Source organism: Dysidea avara, chromosome 11, assembly GCF_963678975.1.
Source record: "Dysidea avara chromosome 11, odDysAvar1.4, whole genome shotgun sequence".
NCBI lineage: Eukaryota > Metazoa > Porifera > Demospongiae > Dictyoceratida > Dysideidae > Dysidea > Dysidea avara.
The window spans coordinates 17355854-17373309 of NC_089282.1; the positions used below are offsets into that span (position 1 = coordinate 17355854).

Here is a 17456-nt window from a genome sequence, read left to right on the forward strand (position 1 = left end):
TACTTTTCGGTTGTGGGTTGGAAGCTTTTACCCTTGACCATTGAATTGGCACGATTTTGGTGGCCTCGACCTTTGACTTAGACCGCGGTCGCAGATCTACCTACAATGAGTGCCTGTGTGTCACCCCCTTGAAAAGCGCATGAAGCGCCAACCGAAAAAAGTGATCCGTCAATTTGCTCACGTCATCACAAATTTGATATTATTATTAATGGAAAATTGTTTGGCAGTACAAGACTGTCAAGCTAGGCCGCAGGCCTTTGAGAGTGCCCATATCTTGTTGTTCTCCATAAACCATCAAGATTCTTTTTAAACAATGCCACGGTTGGTGCAGAAATAACATCTGCTGGAAGAGAATTCCACAAATTAACTACTCTGTTGGTGAAAAAATTATGCTTCACTAGCAGCCGAGATCGAAATTTAAAGAGTTTACGGTGGTATCCGTATTACTCAAAGTGAAAAATGAGGTAGGGTTAATGTCATAGTAACCATTCAATATCTTGTAGGTCTCAATCAGATCTCCCCTTGGACGTCTACAATACAGTGAATATAAACCAAGTCTCTCTAGACAAGTTTCGTACGGTAAATCAAATAAACTAGGTAATAACTTGGTGGCACGTCTCTGTACTTTCTCTAGGAGATCAATATCTTTCTCCAAGTAAGGGCTCCAAACCTGGATGCAATACTCCAAGTGAGGTCTGACATACATTTTGTACAAAAAAGTCAACAGGTCAACAGAAAAAAGCTTGAAGGACCTTCTTAACAAACCAAGAACTTGCATAGCTTTTGCTGCAGCCTTACGACACTGTAGAAGTGGTTTCAAGACTTCAGTACACCAAATACCAAGATCTTTTTCTTCTTGCACTTCTGTGATTTCAAAGGGTAAGTTGGTGGAACTGTCCAGCATAGAGTAGGTGAACAGAGCAGAGGTACCAATCCACATCAGCTTACATTTAGCTATATTGAACCGAAGCAACCATGTGTGAGACCACTGCAACAATCGGTTAACATCACTTTGCAGCCTATGGTGATCGTCAAAGCTCTGAATAACAGAATAAATTTTTGTATCATCAGCAAACATTCTTACATTACTTTCAATAAGGTCTGGGATGTCATTAACATATAATATAAACAACAAGGGCCCTAAAACAGACCCCTGGGGGACTCCACTCACCACCTGAGCCCAAGACAACAAGTGACCATTCAACACAACTCTCTGGAAGCGGTTGGAAAGAAAGTTTGATAGCCACAAAGACAAATTACCACGAACACCAAATGCTTCCAACTTAGAGATCAATCTATGATGAGGTACAGAATCAAATGCCTTACTGTAGTCTAGAAATATGACATCAATGCCAAATCCTTGATCCAAAGCAGAAGTCCACTCTTCAAAAGTTGATAACAAGTTAGTAAAACAGGACTTCCTGTTAACAAAACCATGTTGCTCACCATTAAGTATGCCTTGCCCATCAAGAAAGGTTACCAATTCAGAACGTATAATAGATAGGTCATCTTTCTTCCTGCATACTGTAAAGTGCTAATAATAAAATAATAATAATAATAAATACCCTGTAGCTATCGGAAATCCCCAATACGCCACAAGAATTCGGTCAGGCCATTGTGTTATGTGCATGCAGAAGCATTTCTTTTATCACCGAGTTTATCACCGTTTGTAAACGAGGATCGTATCACAACCTGCCAACGGGTGAGTGCTACACATTGTACTTGTACATTGTGACAAAGCGGCTACTTGAAACAGCTCGTGAAAGGTGCATCTGACAAGGCGCTGCTGACTGTTGTTATTTGACGATTGATCACAGATATAGCAACCCATTTTGGTAAGCTAGTTTTATGACTACATAGTGATTAATTTAATAGTCGGTTCACGTTCGGGCTTAATCATTAGCTCTCCGACAAAACCCGCCAGTAGCTGAAAGGTGAAGATTCAGGGTGAATAGAGGTTCGCACATTTTTTGTTTGTTAGTTAACTGTTGTATGTCTCATTTTATAAATGTTTTTCCTTGTAATATCTATGCTAGTCTTGCGTGGACAGACCGCTCTTTTTTTGTCGTGATCGACGAAGGAAGGTTCGAAACTAGGAGGAACTGACTCGGATTGACTCGTCTAGTAGCGATATAACTCGAGGTCACGAAGCACGCACACACACCATGACAGATTAACTAATAACTATATGAATACAATCAAGTCACGTACCTATATTCCTATACATTACGTCAGCTATGATTACGTAAGTACTAAACGTTATTCTGCATTTTTCTTTTTCATTTGGTCGGGAAAACCTTACCGCTTTTTTTCTTTTTCATTTGGTCGGGAAAACCTATGCTACTGCATTGTAGTAATTGTTATTGTAGTTTTGTTTTTGTATTATGCCAGTGGGTAGTCTGGCGCCCGTCCCTTCGCATAGAGCAAGGGTCTGGTACGCTTAGTAGCATTGAGTTGTTCTGGAGGAATTTAATTTGAATATAATAACGTAATGAAAAGGTCTTAACGGAAGTGCCTCACCCAAAGCTGTGGCAGAGATTTCTTTGTTTTTACACAGGCGAAAGTGGATTGGTCCACTGTTACGGGTATTAATACACAGTACCGAGGGGTCACTAACTCACGAAAAGGGGGTACGGATTTCAAAATCTTGAACAAATTTCTCAAGATTTCACAAAATCGAACGAGAGCTGCAAAATCTGATTTTAAATTACAAGTTGGTGTAGAGTGATAAGTTCTGAAATCACCAAAAATAGTGGGAGAAAGAAACAGAAGTTAGACATGCAGGAGCAAAGCCTCACGAATTTGAGAGTTATTACGAAGCCATATAAAGCCAGGAGGAAAGCCAATGCATAACTATTAAATGAAACCCTACAAAACCAGGAGTAACTTGTAGCTGAAGCCCTATAAACCAGGAAACAAGGCCAATCATTCACGGGAAATACCGTGCGAAATCCCTCAAAACCAGGAGCAACTGCCAAATTAAGTTCTGTCTGCTGTGAAACCCCACAAAACCAGGAGCATCTGTATGCTTAAGCTGCTTTTGTAGTTGGTGTGTTGCGAAGTTTATGAAGTTTTGCTAAGTTTGTGTTGCTAAATTAATTTTGTAGTTTGCTAAGTAAATCCGAATCGGAGTGGAACAACGGGTTTCATTCTTACTTTTATGCAGGAGCATGCAGTTTGCATGGATTCCCCTGGTTATGTGTGGCTTCTTTCCCACAACTCCTGGTTTTGTTTGGCTTCCACAACTCGCTTAATACAAATCCGAAATGGAGCTGAACATCGGATTTCATTCTTACTTTTGAACAGTTTGCATGGATTCTCTCCCGGTTTTGCATGGATTCTCTCCCGGTTTTGCGTGGCTTCTTTCCCACAGCTCCTGGTTTTGTGCCGCTTCCACAACTCGCTTATTTCAAATCCGAAACAGAGTGGAACATTGGATTTTATTCTTACTTTTGAACAGTTTGCATGGATTCTCTCCTGGTTTTGTGTGGCTTCTTTCCTACAGCTCCTGGTTTTGCGCGACTTCCACAACTTAATTAATACAAATCCGAAGTGGAACGGAACATCGGATTTCATTCTTACTTTTGTGCAGGAGCAGTTTAGTGTAAGCTATGGTACCAGAACGAGTAATATATAGAATCAAAATCACAGCATGGCATAAAATTTTGTGCGTGTTTGTTATGTAATAGCGCAAAGCGTAACCTTTGGTCAGTTGAATTGTTCTTCAGGTTAAAAAGTATTATTTGATAATAAAGAAAGTGTTATGCATCAGTGGAGAGGGGTAAAGTTGATAGTCGGCTGCTTTATCCCAGACATGGCATGGTGTACACGGGTACATATACAAATGTGTAACAGCAAAAAGGAGACAAATCACAAAGAAACCAACTGTGGAATGGTTTGTGCTGTAAGTATACTGTATAGAATAATTATTTGGAGTATAAGACATCCTTATAAAATTTTTTAAAGTTAGTTGGGATTCCACTGTTTGATCAGACTGGCTTTTACCAAAGTTTAGATTTTGCTGTTTGATAACTTCGTTGCAGTTACTGTTCATATAAAAAAAGAAACATAGTCAATCCTTAGTTTATAGCAACTGTTATGTATGATTGCTAAGTACGTAGTTCTGTGAATTGGGTGATTCGTATCTCCCAATTTGGCAATTCAACTAGTAGAGAATGTGGTCATGCATCAATGGGTTATTTAAATATAATTTGCTTTATAGTTTCTGTTGCCGTAAATTTGTATCTTGTTAATTTTGCTCTGCTGTGGATTAGCGTCTTTTGGCAAATAGCAAGAGGATAAATTAAAAGTCAAATTACAACTGATTCCAAGAATAAGTCCATTAGTCACATCTAGAAACGGCTTCAGTTTGTTAAAACTTTGATTAAATTACTGGCGAATAGAGCATGCTGATGTCTCGTGATTAGTATGCATTGTTGTCTCATGATTAGTGTTATACAGTGTCGTGACGACGGACTGGAGGTTCGATAACTGGTAAGAACCACTCGTACCAGCGTGATTGATCGGATAATAAAGGACACGCTACAACACACAGCAACAATTGATACACGTGATCATACACTATATTAAGAATGCTCTAATTAAAGTTACATTCTATTAAATGTCTCAGTCGTTCACTACATACAGAGCATGCCCTTGCCAGCCAATTAGTCTCGCTGTCTTCAAAATTATGTGTTATAGGTCATTAAAACTTGTTACAGGCATTGGGAAAATGCTTCTCTAAACACCTACAGGGAGATTTTCTATCCAAGAAATTTTATCTAGTGCCGAAGCCACGAATATGTATTTTCTCAAACTGTTACAATTCTATGCATAAAATGGACTCTATCATGTTGTTCTACAAAGTAAGAAATGTTTTTAACCCAAACAGTTAGGAGTTACCATTGTAGAGAAATAGGATAGAGTTGTATCCTAGTGAAAAAATCAGGGGAATTTTGTCTGTAGGCGGTTGTATGGATACAACATTTCCTCTACAAGAACAGAAATTATTAGTATAATTGCAGTGGTGTGCAACTCTGGAACATGTATGGATGGCGGATTGCAGCCGAAAATAATTTCAAATGGAGACATGCCTGTAGAATGGTGTTTAGAGGTTCAGTATACAAACATTAGTACATAGTTGTAGCTAGGTAGCTGCTCTTCTTGGCAAATGCACACAAGAGATTTCAGAAGTGAGTGGTTAATTCTTTCCATCAAGCCATCCCCATAGGGTGGTAAGGTTGTGTATGAGTTAGTCACTTTGACAATACATCACTTTCAAAATTCCGGCCTTGGTCTGAGTGTAATTTGCAGGGAGTCCCCACAACTGTGAATACTTGGTCCTTACGGATGCCAACAATTCATTCTGCTGGGATTGCTTGAAAAAAATGGCCACTTAGAAAAGTAATCCCAGCCAGCTATAATGTACTGATTGCTATGAGCTGACATGAAGGATATCGATCACAACCAATTTGGAGGCGATAACATGCTGCAACGGAGCAAGGTGGTTTGGTAGGTGTGCTGGCAGGTGGCACAACAATTACAACAGCATGCTACATCACTGTTCATACCTACCCAGTATATAAGCCATCTCAGAGAGTGATGACAATGCATGGGTTGTGCCTTGATGGTCTGAATGGTCATGTGCAATGGCCAGAAAAGCTTTCTTTAAGGTCTGAGGTACAATTATCAAATACTTTTCCTCAGCCATTGTTGGTGACTTCATTCTACAGCACAATACTGAGTTCTGTATACAGAGATGAGACCACAATTGGTAGTAGCGGCATAAGGGGAACAAACGCCAGTTGTTGGAGGTTGCACAGGCAGCAGATGACTAGGTGTGTGAGCACTATAAAGAGTACTAATTGGAGATTTCAGCAGAGCTTATGGGGAGCTCTGGAGCTATCAAAGACACAGGGTGTCTTGACAAAGAATCAGCATCCACATTCTCTATTCCAGGACAATGCTTGACTGAATTCATAAACACACAATTCTAGTGCCCATTGCAGACTCTATATCACATTAGGGGTTTGTGGTCAGTCTGGAGGGTGAATGGAGCACCCAACAGATAGTGTCAGAATCTATGGGTTGCCTAAACAATTGCCAAGCATTCTTTCTCAATGGTTGTATAATTCCTTTCAACAGATGTGAGTGACCTACTTGCATATTCTACCACAGTGCCTTGTGATATTAACAGGACTGCACCCAGGCCTACATAAGAGGCATCTTTGGTTAGCACAAAGTTGTCAGTCTGCTTGGGGTAATCTAGAATGGGTGGAGAGACATGAACATGTTTAAGGTTGTCAAAAGCCTTCCGGTGTCCAATTGAAGGCAACTTTGTTCTGGTTAAGAGAGTTAAAGGAGATGAAATGTCTGCAAAAGAAGGGACAAACCATCTATAAAAATTAGCAAGGCCCAGAAAGGACTGCAATTCTTTACCAAAAGTAGGAACTGGCCAGTCAGCTACTGTTTTGGCTCTCTCTGCCATGGGTGAAACACATTGCTTCAAGTCTGGGTGTACATCATCCGACAAGTCAATTTCTGAAGCATTGTGGTGTGAGGGAATGGTTTGCGGTAGTTCATCATCAACAGGTAGCATATTACAAGGCTTGAACATCATTCTTGTCAGCTGTAAGTTTTAATTGGAGTCCTTGAGGGTCAAATGTACTCACAGTGCCATTCTTAAAGTCAATCACGAAGCCATATTTGTGAGGAAGTCACATCCCAGGACAGCAAGTGTTGGTTATCTACAACAAAATTTAATGTGAGCATAGTTTTAAAGTCTCCAAGTGTAACGTCAGTCTGGACTACATCAGTGGGGGTAATACCCGGCTATCTGTGTTAAGTAGTCTAATTTTGTGTGTTTGGTGAATGTTAATTGGGTTGTGCGCAAGAAGCACCTGAATCTAGCAATTTCTCTGTTATCTGTGTTATGTGGCTTGTGTGACATGAAGAGATTGGTTGAGGGTGGGTATGCATTCAGTTGTATGGGCACTCAATATGGACGGCGGGTGCTTCCTGCTCAACTGGTTGGAGCACCCCTATTGGCATTTCCCTGAGTCCAGCACTCTCTTGCCAAGTGGCCTCTTCATCCACATTTGACTTGGGAAGGATAGGATTTACAATTCCTTGCCGAATGACCGGGCTTTCTACAGTGGAAGGATTGGCACACAGGATCGTGCTGCTGGGTAGTGAGTGAGCAAATTGTTGAGATATTACTTGCAGAGTTTCCTCCATTCTGGTTATTCGGCTGTCTTCTGTCAGCTTTATTTGGTTTACTGTCTCTGATCACTCAGCTCTCCCATAAATCAAACAAAGCTCTCTGGTTTTAGCCATTGTTTCTGCAAAGGATACCTTCTGTTGGAAGGATATCCTTTCAGGAAGCAAGTTCATAAAATGAAACCGAAGTTCAGAATCCCTAACTGCAGCAGGCTGTCCTGACTAAGCTCGGCCAAACAGTTTCTCAATATCACAAACCAACTCGTCTATGCTTTCGTTATCTCGTAATTGTCTTCTCAATAACTTCTCATGTGATACCAACCTGTCCTCATCAGTTTCTGGGTACAATCATGCTAGGATTTCCACCTTAAAATGTTTGTACATATCTGTCTGTTCATCCCCCGATAAATCATAGATGGCCTTTTAGAAGCATTGGCAGGTAATTCCACCCATTGGCTGCCACTAAAACTTCGTAGCATTGGAACCAGGATCTTGCATCTTCGTCATGAAGAGGTTCTGGTAAAGCGAGACCAACACGCGCCACCATCCTGTCCCTGGTTTCACCACTAATTTAATTTTAAGCAACTGATCGCAACAATTAATTAGAATACACGTGTACAGTTCAATCACGAGATATCATAAGGGGGAAGCAATTAGATATAAAAATCATTGTGATAATCATTACATCAGCAATCAAAAAAATTCAAGTACAGTATACTTAAAATTTTCAAAGAAATATGTGAGGGAGGACAGGCATTGATGTAGGGGGATTGTATGGCTTCACATAATTACTTTGATGCCACTTAACTGTCTGGACATTGTGTTTGCCATGCAGACATGTGCCACACAGCAATTTGCATGGCACATTCTCGTGGCAATATTTTATTTTTTATAATAAGGCTTTACAGCACAAGTGCTGTGGGTCTGTATAGAACACCTGGTCCTACAGCCTGTTTAAAGATGTATGTTTGAAAAGGTGCAAAAAGGCTACTGCCACACTTATCACCATATTTAACATATACTTGAGTGTTCAGTTCGGCCTATTTCACAGTGAAAAGCTATGAGTCAAGATTAAAGTCCTACTACTGCGAAAACTGCAGTTATCACCCTTGATAGCATGATCAATCATGTGCGCCATTTCTGACCCCAGACTCTTCCGTTCTCTGCTGGTTGCTGCCACAGTCTTGCAAATCATGCCATGACACGTGCTAGGGAGTAGGAACAAGTTCAGAGTGGGGGGGCCAAAGGTATCCATAACTAGCTAACCACAAATTGATCAACACTTATGCAGCCACAGGGTCCTATTGATAGGGTTCCTGTAGCTCAGTTCATACGTGCATTTATATAAAGGTATTGTGAAGTGCTAACAACCTATATTATATGCATAGCTATCTGCTCACACCCTATTCTGCTAATGGCTGCTATACCTACTGCATGTGTTCAATGCATGTAAATATCACGTGAAAAATCATGGTCACGTGAACTTTATGTTTACTGTGCCTTCCACTACAAGGAATATAACAGTAACAGTTGTTATCTGCAAAGTGATACATCATACCTTGAAGGAACTGGGTTGTCCGCTGTAGCAGGTGCTCTCAAACCAAGTGTGAGGATCACATGAATACTACACTAGTGCTGTGTTCACGGTTGGCTACTTTCATTTTAAATATCCTTGTGCACCTCTCTTTTAGTCTACGTGATAAATCAACTCTTCACCAAAGTCTTCATACTAACTTCATTTGCAGGGTATAGCTGAAGAACAGCTTTGGCTGATGCTGCCTCCCTGTTAAAATAACAATTGGAAAAAGTAAAATAGTTGGTAGTCAGCAACTCCTGACACTCGTGCACTACAATGAGACTGCGCTCTTAGATCTGTTACCATCCTCAATTTGACCTTAACCTTTCCCATCATGTGGCACTCTGTCCACTATTTAAACTTCTCACTGCACAGGCTCCAGGAAAATATTTGAACAATAGATGTCACTTGCAAGGACTACTCATAAATAAAATTATAGGCGCTTTTGGGTGTAACACAGTGAATGGCTTGACAGTTGTGCAAGACTGGTGATGCCACAAGAGGCCGTGCTGTTGTGTGGCATTGTATGGCTTCTCGTATTAAGGCATGAATTTCTGTGGTGTTGTATGGCTTCTCGTATAGAGGTATGCATTTCTGTGTATACAGTTTTGGCAACCTGAGCTAATTGGCCCCAAACGTGTGTGTGTGTGGGGGAGGGGGGGGGGGGGGCAATACATGCTTTTGAAAACACTGTGGTGGCCATCCCCCCCCCCCCCCGATTCTGATGCCTCTGCGTGGGAGAATGACCTATTTTTGGCTGTGAGATTCTCCAGATTGTGGCTTTTTGTGCACCCACGCGTGATTTTAAGTGTATCCATGTGTGACTTAGCTTTATCCTAGCTTTATCCATGTGTGGAGTGGCACGCAGCAATGTGTGACACTACACAAAAATGCCACGCATGAGTGAAATTAGAAGTGGATTGTACTGTACTGTACATTATACCTGGTAGCCTACAAGGCTTGCTACTATGGGAAGGTTCATTCACAAAGTCTGTACAGAGTTGCTCACTATACCCATAACAGCTAAAAGAAACCACCCAAAGCCAAATCTTTCTTCAGTACAGGCTCTTCATTTCTGACATGCTACTTTTACATTGAATGGTTTTGCTCACGTGGGTGCATACTGACAAACATAATAGATAGGAACCTACTAATCATGTACCCGGTGTTCTAGCCTGAGTTTCTGGGTATTTTTACCTGCAACTCAAACAACGCATTCAAAGAAAGACAGATGCATCACCGTAACAAAGACTAAATCCTTGGCTAGTGCCTGTCAAGATATCTTTCACAAAAAAAACTATAAAGAATACTTGTTTGGTTTAGTTTTGTTACCAACTACATAATACAGTACACCACTCCAACACACATACCATTAGGAATTGTATTTTTGAAAGTGGTATGCTAGCTTTGTTAAGGGGTGTACACAACATTGATTTGAGACCTAGGCAAATCTCTTAATCTTAAATAAAGAGGTAGAAAGTCATACAGGTGGCTGATATTTAGAAGTATTTAACTTACCTGATATTACTGTGCAAAGCACTCTAGCATTGAAGCATGACAATATTAGAGAGTTTTGAGGACTTTCACAGGCAACTTTGCAGCATTGTTTCAAGGCCCTGAAGAAGCAAGAATTTTCCACCTTGAAAATTTGGATGGTGGTGATCTGCAAAAGAATTCCCCCTCAAAAAACCCTGCTGCAACTTTATTGTTTCTATACTCAGGCCCGTACGCAGGAATTTCAAAAGGGGGGTTTTAAATTGAAGCGGTAGGCGATCCCAGACGCTGAGAAAGGTTTAATATGCAATGTCCTGAGAATAGCCTCAAATTACTTAAATGCAAAAATGCATGCACTGATTAAATAAACTTCTCACGCATCATTGTGCTGACACAAATTCCTCTCAACATGGGCCCATCACACACTAATGCAAACAAGAGATTAAAATATAGTTGTAGTGCATGTACACTCCATCATTTCTAAGACTGCTCAGAGTCATTCATTTGAGCTATAAACTAAGTCTTACATTCCACTACTGTCCAAACATGCATGGCCCATGAGTAACCATAATAAGATTAGCTAATATGAAAACAACTGACCGACTCACACACTTGCAGGACACTTGACACTTTAGAATTCATATCATTGAATGCAACAAGCCAGGCTTACTTGTGTTATAATTAAAAGTCTATCAGTTGTAGTGTCCATCCAGTCTGGTGTTCATCATTGCTATTCCAGGCTCTTATTAGAAAATATTTAACGAATTGCGATTGGAATTAATCAAAATTATATAGTAGCTCTCAATGCAGTGTGGTCATGGATGGCCTTATTAAGATACTGTTTGTAGAATAATAGAAGCCTTAGCGATAGAGAGAAAACCACTGTCTATATTCATGCATCATTAAAGTGGACCTCGAAGGGCTATATCAGTGGTTAATCGAAGCACTATGGTTAAGTATGGAAGCCACACACAACTCAGCTGGTACATAGAAGCCATGGAAGGTGTGCTAGAACACAGATTACAGTTGAAAAGATTGTTTAACAGTGAAAATAAAATTTCCAGTTTAAAATAGGGGGTTCAATCGAATCCCCCATGGGTACGGGCCTGATGCTCTGTAAGAGTAGTTAGTAGGTGACTGTGCTCTATTGTAGTATCTTGATCTTGTGCATTCTCATAGTATTCCACCCTTATGGTCGCACCTGAAACAATTAGAATTTTTTGAAACTAGCATGGAGCTGTTAATAGCAGAAAACAGTTTTTAAATATTTCTAAAATTTTTCTTGTAATTCAAGGTACATATGGTTTATTGTACCCTAGGAATTTAACTTATAATGCAGTGTTTCAGATCTAAATATTTAATGTGTCAAAATGCACCCATAAGGGTGATTTTCCAAAATTCGGTCACAGGACCAGGAAAAAGTAGTGAAACAAGAGAATAGCTAAAAAGTGGTGAAGATTGCCTAGTGAACATTAAATCCCTAAACTTCAGTCTATAACCATGACTGCATTAGGGATTAAATGTCCACTAGTGTATCAGCTGCAGGTATAGGCAACTTTCCTTGTTTAACCACTTTTTAGCTATTTCCTTGTTTCTCTAATTTTTTCTGTGATCCCTCATCCAACTTACATTCCCAATTTTCCGTTCTACTTGTTTGTTTACTTTTTAATAAATAATTCTGACAAATGAACCAGAGCATACTGCATTAAAGAAAGAATGGCACTAGGAATGCCATAAAAGTAATATTGTGTCAGAAGGTGCATCCAAACAATCAAATTTGTGACAGAAAAGGAGATGGCTGTTACACTTTGTTTCAGCTATGCTTTGCCCATATACACAGCAATAAAAACAATGAACAGTATACAAAAAGCATTTCTGCAATCAATCCAGTTGCTATAGAAAATAATCCTAATAGCCAACACAGCCACAGGGAAGCCACAACTTGTTATCATGAGTTGACACCTTGCGTTGTCAGCAAAAAGAACACAAAGAAGGACAAAGACAAGTCTATGATGTGTGTATTGTACGTATATACAGTTGGCAAAAGGGCAAATCTCAAGAAAAAGACATCAAACAGTGAAGAAATCAATTATCCATTGTCAAGTTATACTTGGCTGGAGGTATCAGTCAGTCAGTCAACCAGTCAGTCAGGCACCACAAAAATTCTGTTGTTAAATAGAAAGTTTTTAAAATTTCACAGAAACTTTTTGGAAGGATTTGGCATTGGTCTGAAGACATTTTTGGACTAACCAACATGCTGCCAATCTGTCATGAATGGAAACTGAAGCTGGTTTTAGGTGGCTAGAAAATCCTGTTTCATGATCCCTAATATACAGTACTATATCATACTGTATGACTATTGTATAATATATTTGGCGGATCGTTGTGTTTTGTCACTTGTCACTACACATTGTATGTAGCTAATTATGGCTGAACCTATACTTTTGCAGAAAAACTTTGGCAACTTAAAGGACAATTCACGAAATTTAATTTGCCAATGTTTTATACCGCCAAAGTTTTCTACTACTTTTTTGGTGTTTATGACCAATGAACCTGACAGTATATGTGACTGGATCTACAAAAACCATTCTTATCGCCCAAGACAGGAACTTTGATTTTTTTTCTCACAAACACAAAGCTTAATGAATACACTATCAAGTTTCACTGCCACAGTCGACCACAGTAAAGTGGTCTGCTTTTGCTGGCTGCCTTTTTAAAGCACAGTGGCGAGCAGTACAAGTGGTCTGGGGTCTTGGTGGAACCCTGGTCAACCAGAAGATGGCTGTGTGTGGTTGTACAGCTCCGTGGTGCTGGACAATGACCTGTGCTGTAAATTTCCTTTTAATTTAGCCAGTTCTGAGGTCTGAATGGCCCATAACTTGGCCTAATTCATCCCAACACGTTTCTTTTCAATTTTTGAACACCATCTTGCCCGCCTTCCAGGGCCCCCGCCTCCCACCCTTTTGGAGCTCACCTGATACAGACAACCTCGGTTTAAAAACTATCTAAAATGGTGGGAAACTTAGCTGTTGGCTACTTCTTCAGTGGATGATCAGGAAGGTAAGAAATTGTTGTGAAACGTGTGAAAATTTGGTATGTATAGCTACCACCATTTGGCCAGCTACAACACTCTGAATATTTAAAACCGACGTTTCTCGATACTTTTAAATGGGTGATAAGACCAGTTTTCCCAGAGACAGTCACATATGTTTAAATTACAATGTCAAAGCTTCCAATTTAAGGTGGCGGTCAAGCCGGTAACAGGTGTCCATGCTATTAGAAAGTAGAAACCTTATAACCTATGAAGCTAATTGATGTGTATGATTACAACTGTAGATTTGTTTTGCTTTAATTCAGTAGAGTCATGGTGGTGCTGTTAACCCTTATAGAGGTGTTTCACATATAGAGAATACATTGTAACAACCCTTCAGTACAAATGCTTGTAAGATATAATCTCCCGCAGCAACACACTATTATACAATCTGCATTAATGATTTAACTCATGCAATTTACCATGCATGTTCAACAACTACACCTATTGAGAAGTCTTTCCATGATGGCTAATTGTAGCAGGCCAAAATTTTGAATGCATTCCTTAACAAATGTTGCCTTGTATCATCATGCTGTGGGTAGGTGTTTTAGCAGTAGAGCTGCTTTTTCAAAGCTTACCACAAGTTCTATGCATATTGTTGTACCATTTAAGGCAATAGTACAGGTGTGATTGTAGCTTCACATTTGCTTAAAATTTGAATTCAAATAGTATTCTGATCTTATAATACACTGTTAAAATTTTCTTCATGCAACAGGAGCATCGGTCAATGCCTCCTTATCCATAGCTTTGGTAGTTTTTCTCTGAACTCTGTGTGGAGAGATAGATACAGTATTTACAAAATTATTACAATTGTAAATGACTACTTGACTGCCACGTTAGGTAGTTGTAACAAATATTTGTTATTTTAGTGTATAATAGCCAATAAGCAATTTGGTATGGCTTATTGTAGGTCAAGGTGAAGCCAGGATTAAGATGGAAAAGTTGACTGTCACTGATCCAGTTGAAGGTGAAATGCACTGTAGTGTATGCTCCACATTAGCTGCCGTTTATCCTGTAGGAGCTGAGCCAGTCTCCATTTTGTCTGATAGGGTGGCCAAGTTTAATGCACGTCTGCAAAACATCGTTGATGAGGACAGATGGCCACCAGAACAACCGGAGGAATATACACCACTAGTTCTCATCCAACCTCAGGAGCATCGTGCTAAAGAACAAGTTAAAGAAGTGTCCAAGCTGGTGCAAACAGGTGACACTGACTTGGTAACTACTGGTGCTAGTGGTCAGATGGCTCTCAAACATCATTGTAAGCTGGACACTGCAGGTAACCACAAGATATTGCGACATGTCATTAATACCAGCACTGTAACTACAAATGTTGTAGGAATCCTAACAACATTGGAGGAGACTGATGGGAAAAGATTTGTACTAATCGAAGGTGCACCTGGCATAGGCAAATCTTTTCTGCTGAAACACATTGCATGTCAATGGGGAAAGAAATTGTTGTTAACAATGTTTAAAATAGTGTTTCTGGTTTGTCTGCGTGACCCCAATATTCAGCAAGTTCAATCAATCAATGAACTTCTTTCTTGTCTCTGTGGAGGACACAGTAATGACAAAATAATTGCAGCAGCTTGCAGCAATCTTCGTACAAATCATGGTGAAGATATCATTTTTCTTTTTGATGGTTATGATGAATTTCCAAGTCACCTACGAAATAGTAGCTTAATTGCAAAGATTTTAAGTCGAAATGAGCTATGTTGCAGTGGTATAGTAGTGTCATCTCGTCCGCATGCCACTGTGACTTTACGTGCACGAGCTAGCCTCAAGGTAGACATCATGGGCTTTACTGAAAAAGATAGACAGCGGTTTATAAAACAAGCACTTAAGGATCAGCCAGGCAGAATCGATGAGCTTGTTAAATACCTTCAACATCACGTGACAATTAATAGCCTATGTTTTGTTCCATTTAACATGGTTATCCTTTTGTTCTTATACAAAAATGAAATAGTTTCCCTTCCAAACAATCCCACAGATTTATACAAAGATTTTATTTTCCTCACCATCTGTCGACACCTTTCCAAGGCTGGTCTTCCCATACCCACTGATAGCAGGACCTTTCCAGAACCCTACAATACAGTAGTCAAGCAACTAGCCAGACTCTCATTTCATGCCCTTAACAGTAACAAACTGGTATTTACATCTGAAGAGATTCAGGAAGCATGTCCAGGCATTGTAACTCAACCTGATGGTACTAATGGCTTTGGACTATTACAGGCTGTGCAACACTATACTACTCAAACAGGAACAACAACAACTTTTAACTTTGTGCACCTAACCATTCAGGAATATTTAGCAGCTCATTATATTTTCACTGACCTTTCACAAGATAAAAAGCTTCATCTCTTTCGTGAGAAATTTTGGTGCGATCTTCATGCAAACATGTTCTTCATGTATGTCACTATTAGTAAGGGTCAACAATATTCTTTTAAGGAATTTCTGTCTGGTGGTATTGCTAATATTACCATTTCTGGTGAATTCCTTCGTGATGAGTTGAAATCTCTCTATCTCTATAAGTGCTTCAAAGAGGCAGAAGATGATAGCATGTGTAAAACCATCGAAAATGCAACAATTTTCAAAAAGAAAGAAATCAATCTTAGCCGCACTAATCTATCAACTACTGATCTTGAGTGTGTGTCATTCTTCCTTGTTTCCTCTTCCGTCCAACGATGGGTAAAGCTTGACTTGTGGGAATGCAATATCCAAGATTTTGACATCCACATTATTCACAAATACCTTAGTCATACTGATATTACTATTACCAGATTGAAGTTGAGAGATAATGGCCTCACCAAATCATCCTCCTCCTCCATCAGTGATATCGTCCTTAGCTGTAAAGTAGAAGTTTTGCATATTAATGATAACCACACAATTGGGGAGAACGGAGATCTCTATGCCATGTTGACAGATACTTCCTCTATGCTAACAGAGCTACACATGGACCATACATCATTATCCCCTGATGCAGCTAAAACACTATTCTCTGCAGTTAAGGATACTAACAAGTTGAAGAAGCTTGTTGTACACAGCAACAACATTACTGGTGATGTGGTGAATGACTTATGTACTGCTCTGACTAATAACAAATCACTGGTGAAGCTGGTGATGCATCACAACCCCATTGATGAGGCAGCTATAGTAACTGTTCTGCAAGCTATGAGGGATAATAAAACATTAAAAGAACTATGTGTTCCCAATTATTCTCCAGAAATTATGAACAGAATAGTAGAAGAAATCAACACTAAGCGAAAAATTCAAGGAATACAAGATATGCTAAAAGTTTGGTAACATTAAGTGGTCTGTAGTACAGTGTACACCATTCTATTGTTTTATTTTTGCAATTATTATATACCCATGCTGTTGTTTATTGCATCTAAAGTAATAAAATTGTTGTTATTATAATAATAGTAGGGGCCCACAAGAAGGCTAAGGTACGTAAATATGTTGTAAGCCCAAAAAATGGAGTGGTGGAATATTAAGGTATCTATATAAAGTGAATGCCATGTCTTACTATCTGGTTCGAAACAATAAAGCAATGCAGGGTAGCTAGCAGGGTAAACTAGTAGTGAAGAATTAGTACACTGAAATTTACTGTTACAGTATAGAATTATAATATAACTGGAGCAGATCCAGGGTTTGTAAAGGAGGGTACACCAGGGTAGTAGCTAGAGGTATATGGGGCTGTGCTAAAGCTATGTCGTATGTTTCAGGACTGAAAATTAAATGTATAGAGTAGTTTATGCGCACACATATCTTAAATAATACTGCTTCCTAAGTGGATGAAGATTTGTGACAGTCATGAGTAGTTCAGTTACCTAACTGTATAATAGTCTAAACATAGAGCGTGTACAGGATCTATGGTCTAAAGAATGGCATACACAAGACCATGTGCATTTTATTTACAAAATAATATTCTTAGTAGGCTAAATGTTCCCATGCATGGGATAGTGTTGTAGATGCTAGTTTTCATACTCAGCAACTCAATAGTGTTTTTGTGTGATGACTGTTCTATTAGAGTATTTGACTGACTGCTCTATTAGAGCACTATCTTGCTTTAGATTT

General features: G+C 39.5%; 1 protein-coding gene across 2 annotated transcripts; it reads left to right on the forward strand.

Moving 5' to 3' along the window:
* The first annotated feature begins 1584 nt into the window (after positions 1-1584).
* LOC136237987 (NLR family CARD domain-containing protein 4-like) lies at positions 1585-16766 on the forward strand. Of its 2 annotated transcripts, XM_066028282.1 has the most exons (6): positions 1585-1702; positions 1757-1835; positions 1904-1957; positions 14290-14346; positions 14398-14658; positions 14719-16766. In XM_066028282.1, the coding sequence occupies exons 4-6, from the start codon at positions 14313-14315 to the stop codon at positions 16680-16682; spliced, it is 2259 nt and encodes a 752-aa protein (XP_065884354.1). In that variant the 5' UTR covers positions 1585-1702; positions 1757-1835; positions 1904-1957; positions 14290-14312; the 3' UTR covers positions 16683-16766. The 2 variants fall into 2 exon arrangements, 1 of the variants encoding a protein (XP_065884354.1); XR_010692696.1 differs by lacking the exons at positions 14290-14346; positions 14398-14658; positions 14719-16766 and adding an exon at positions 2037-3925.
* The last annotated feature ends 690 nt before the right edge of the window (positions 16767-17456 follow it).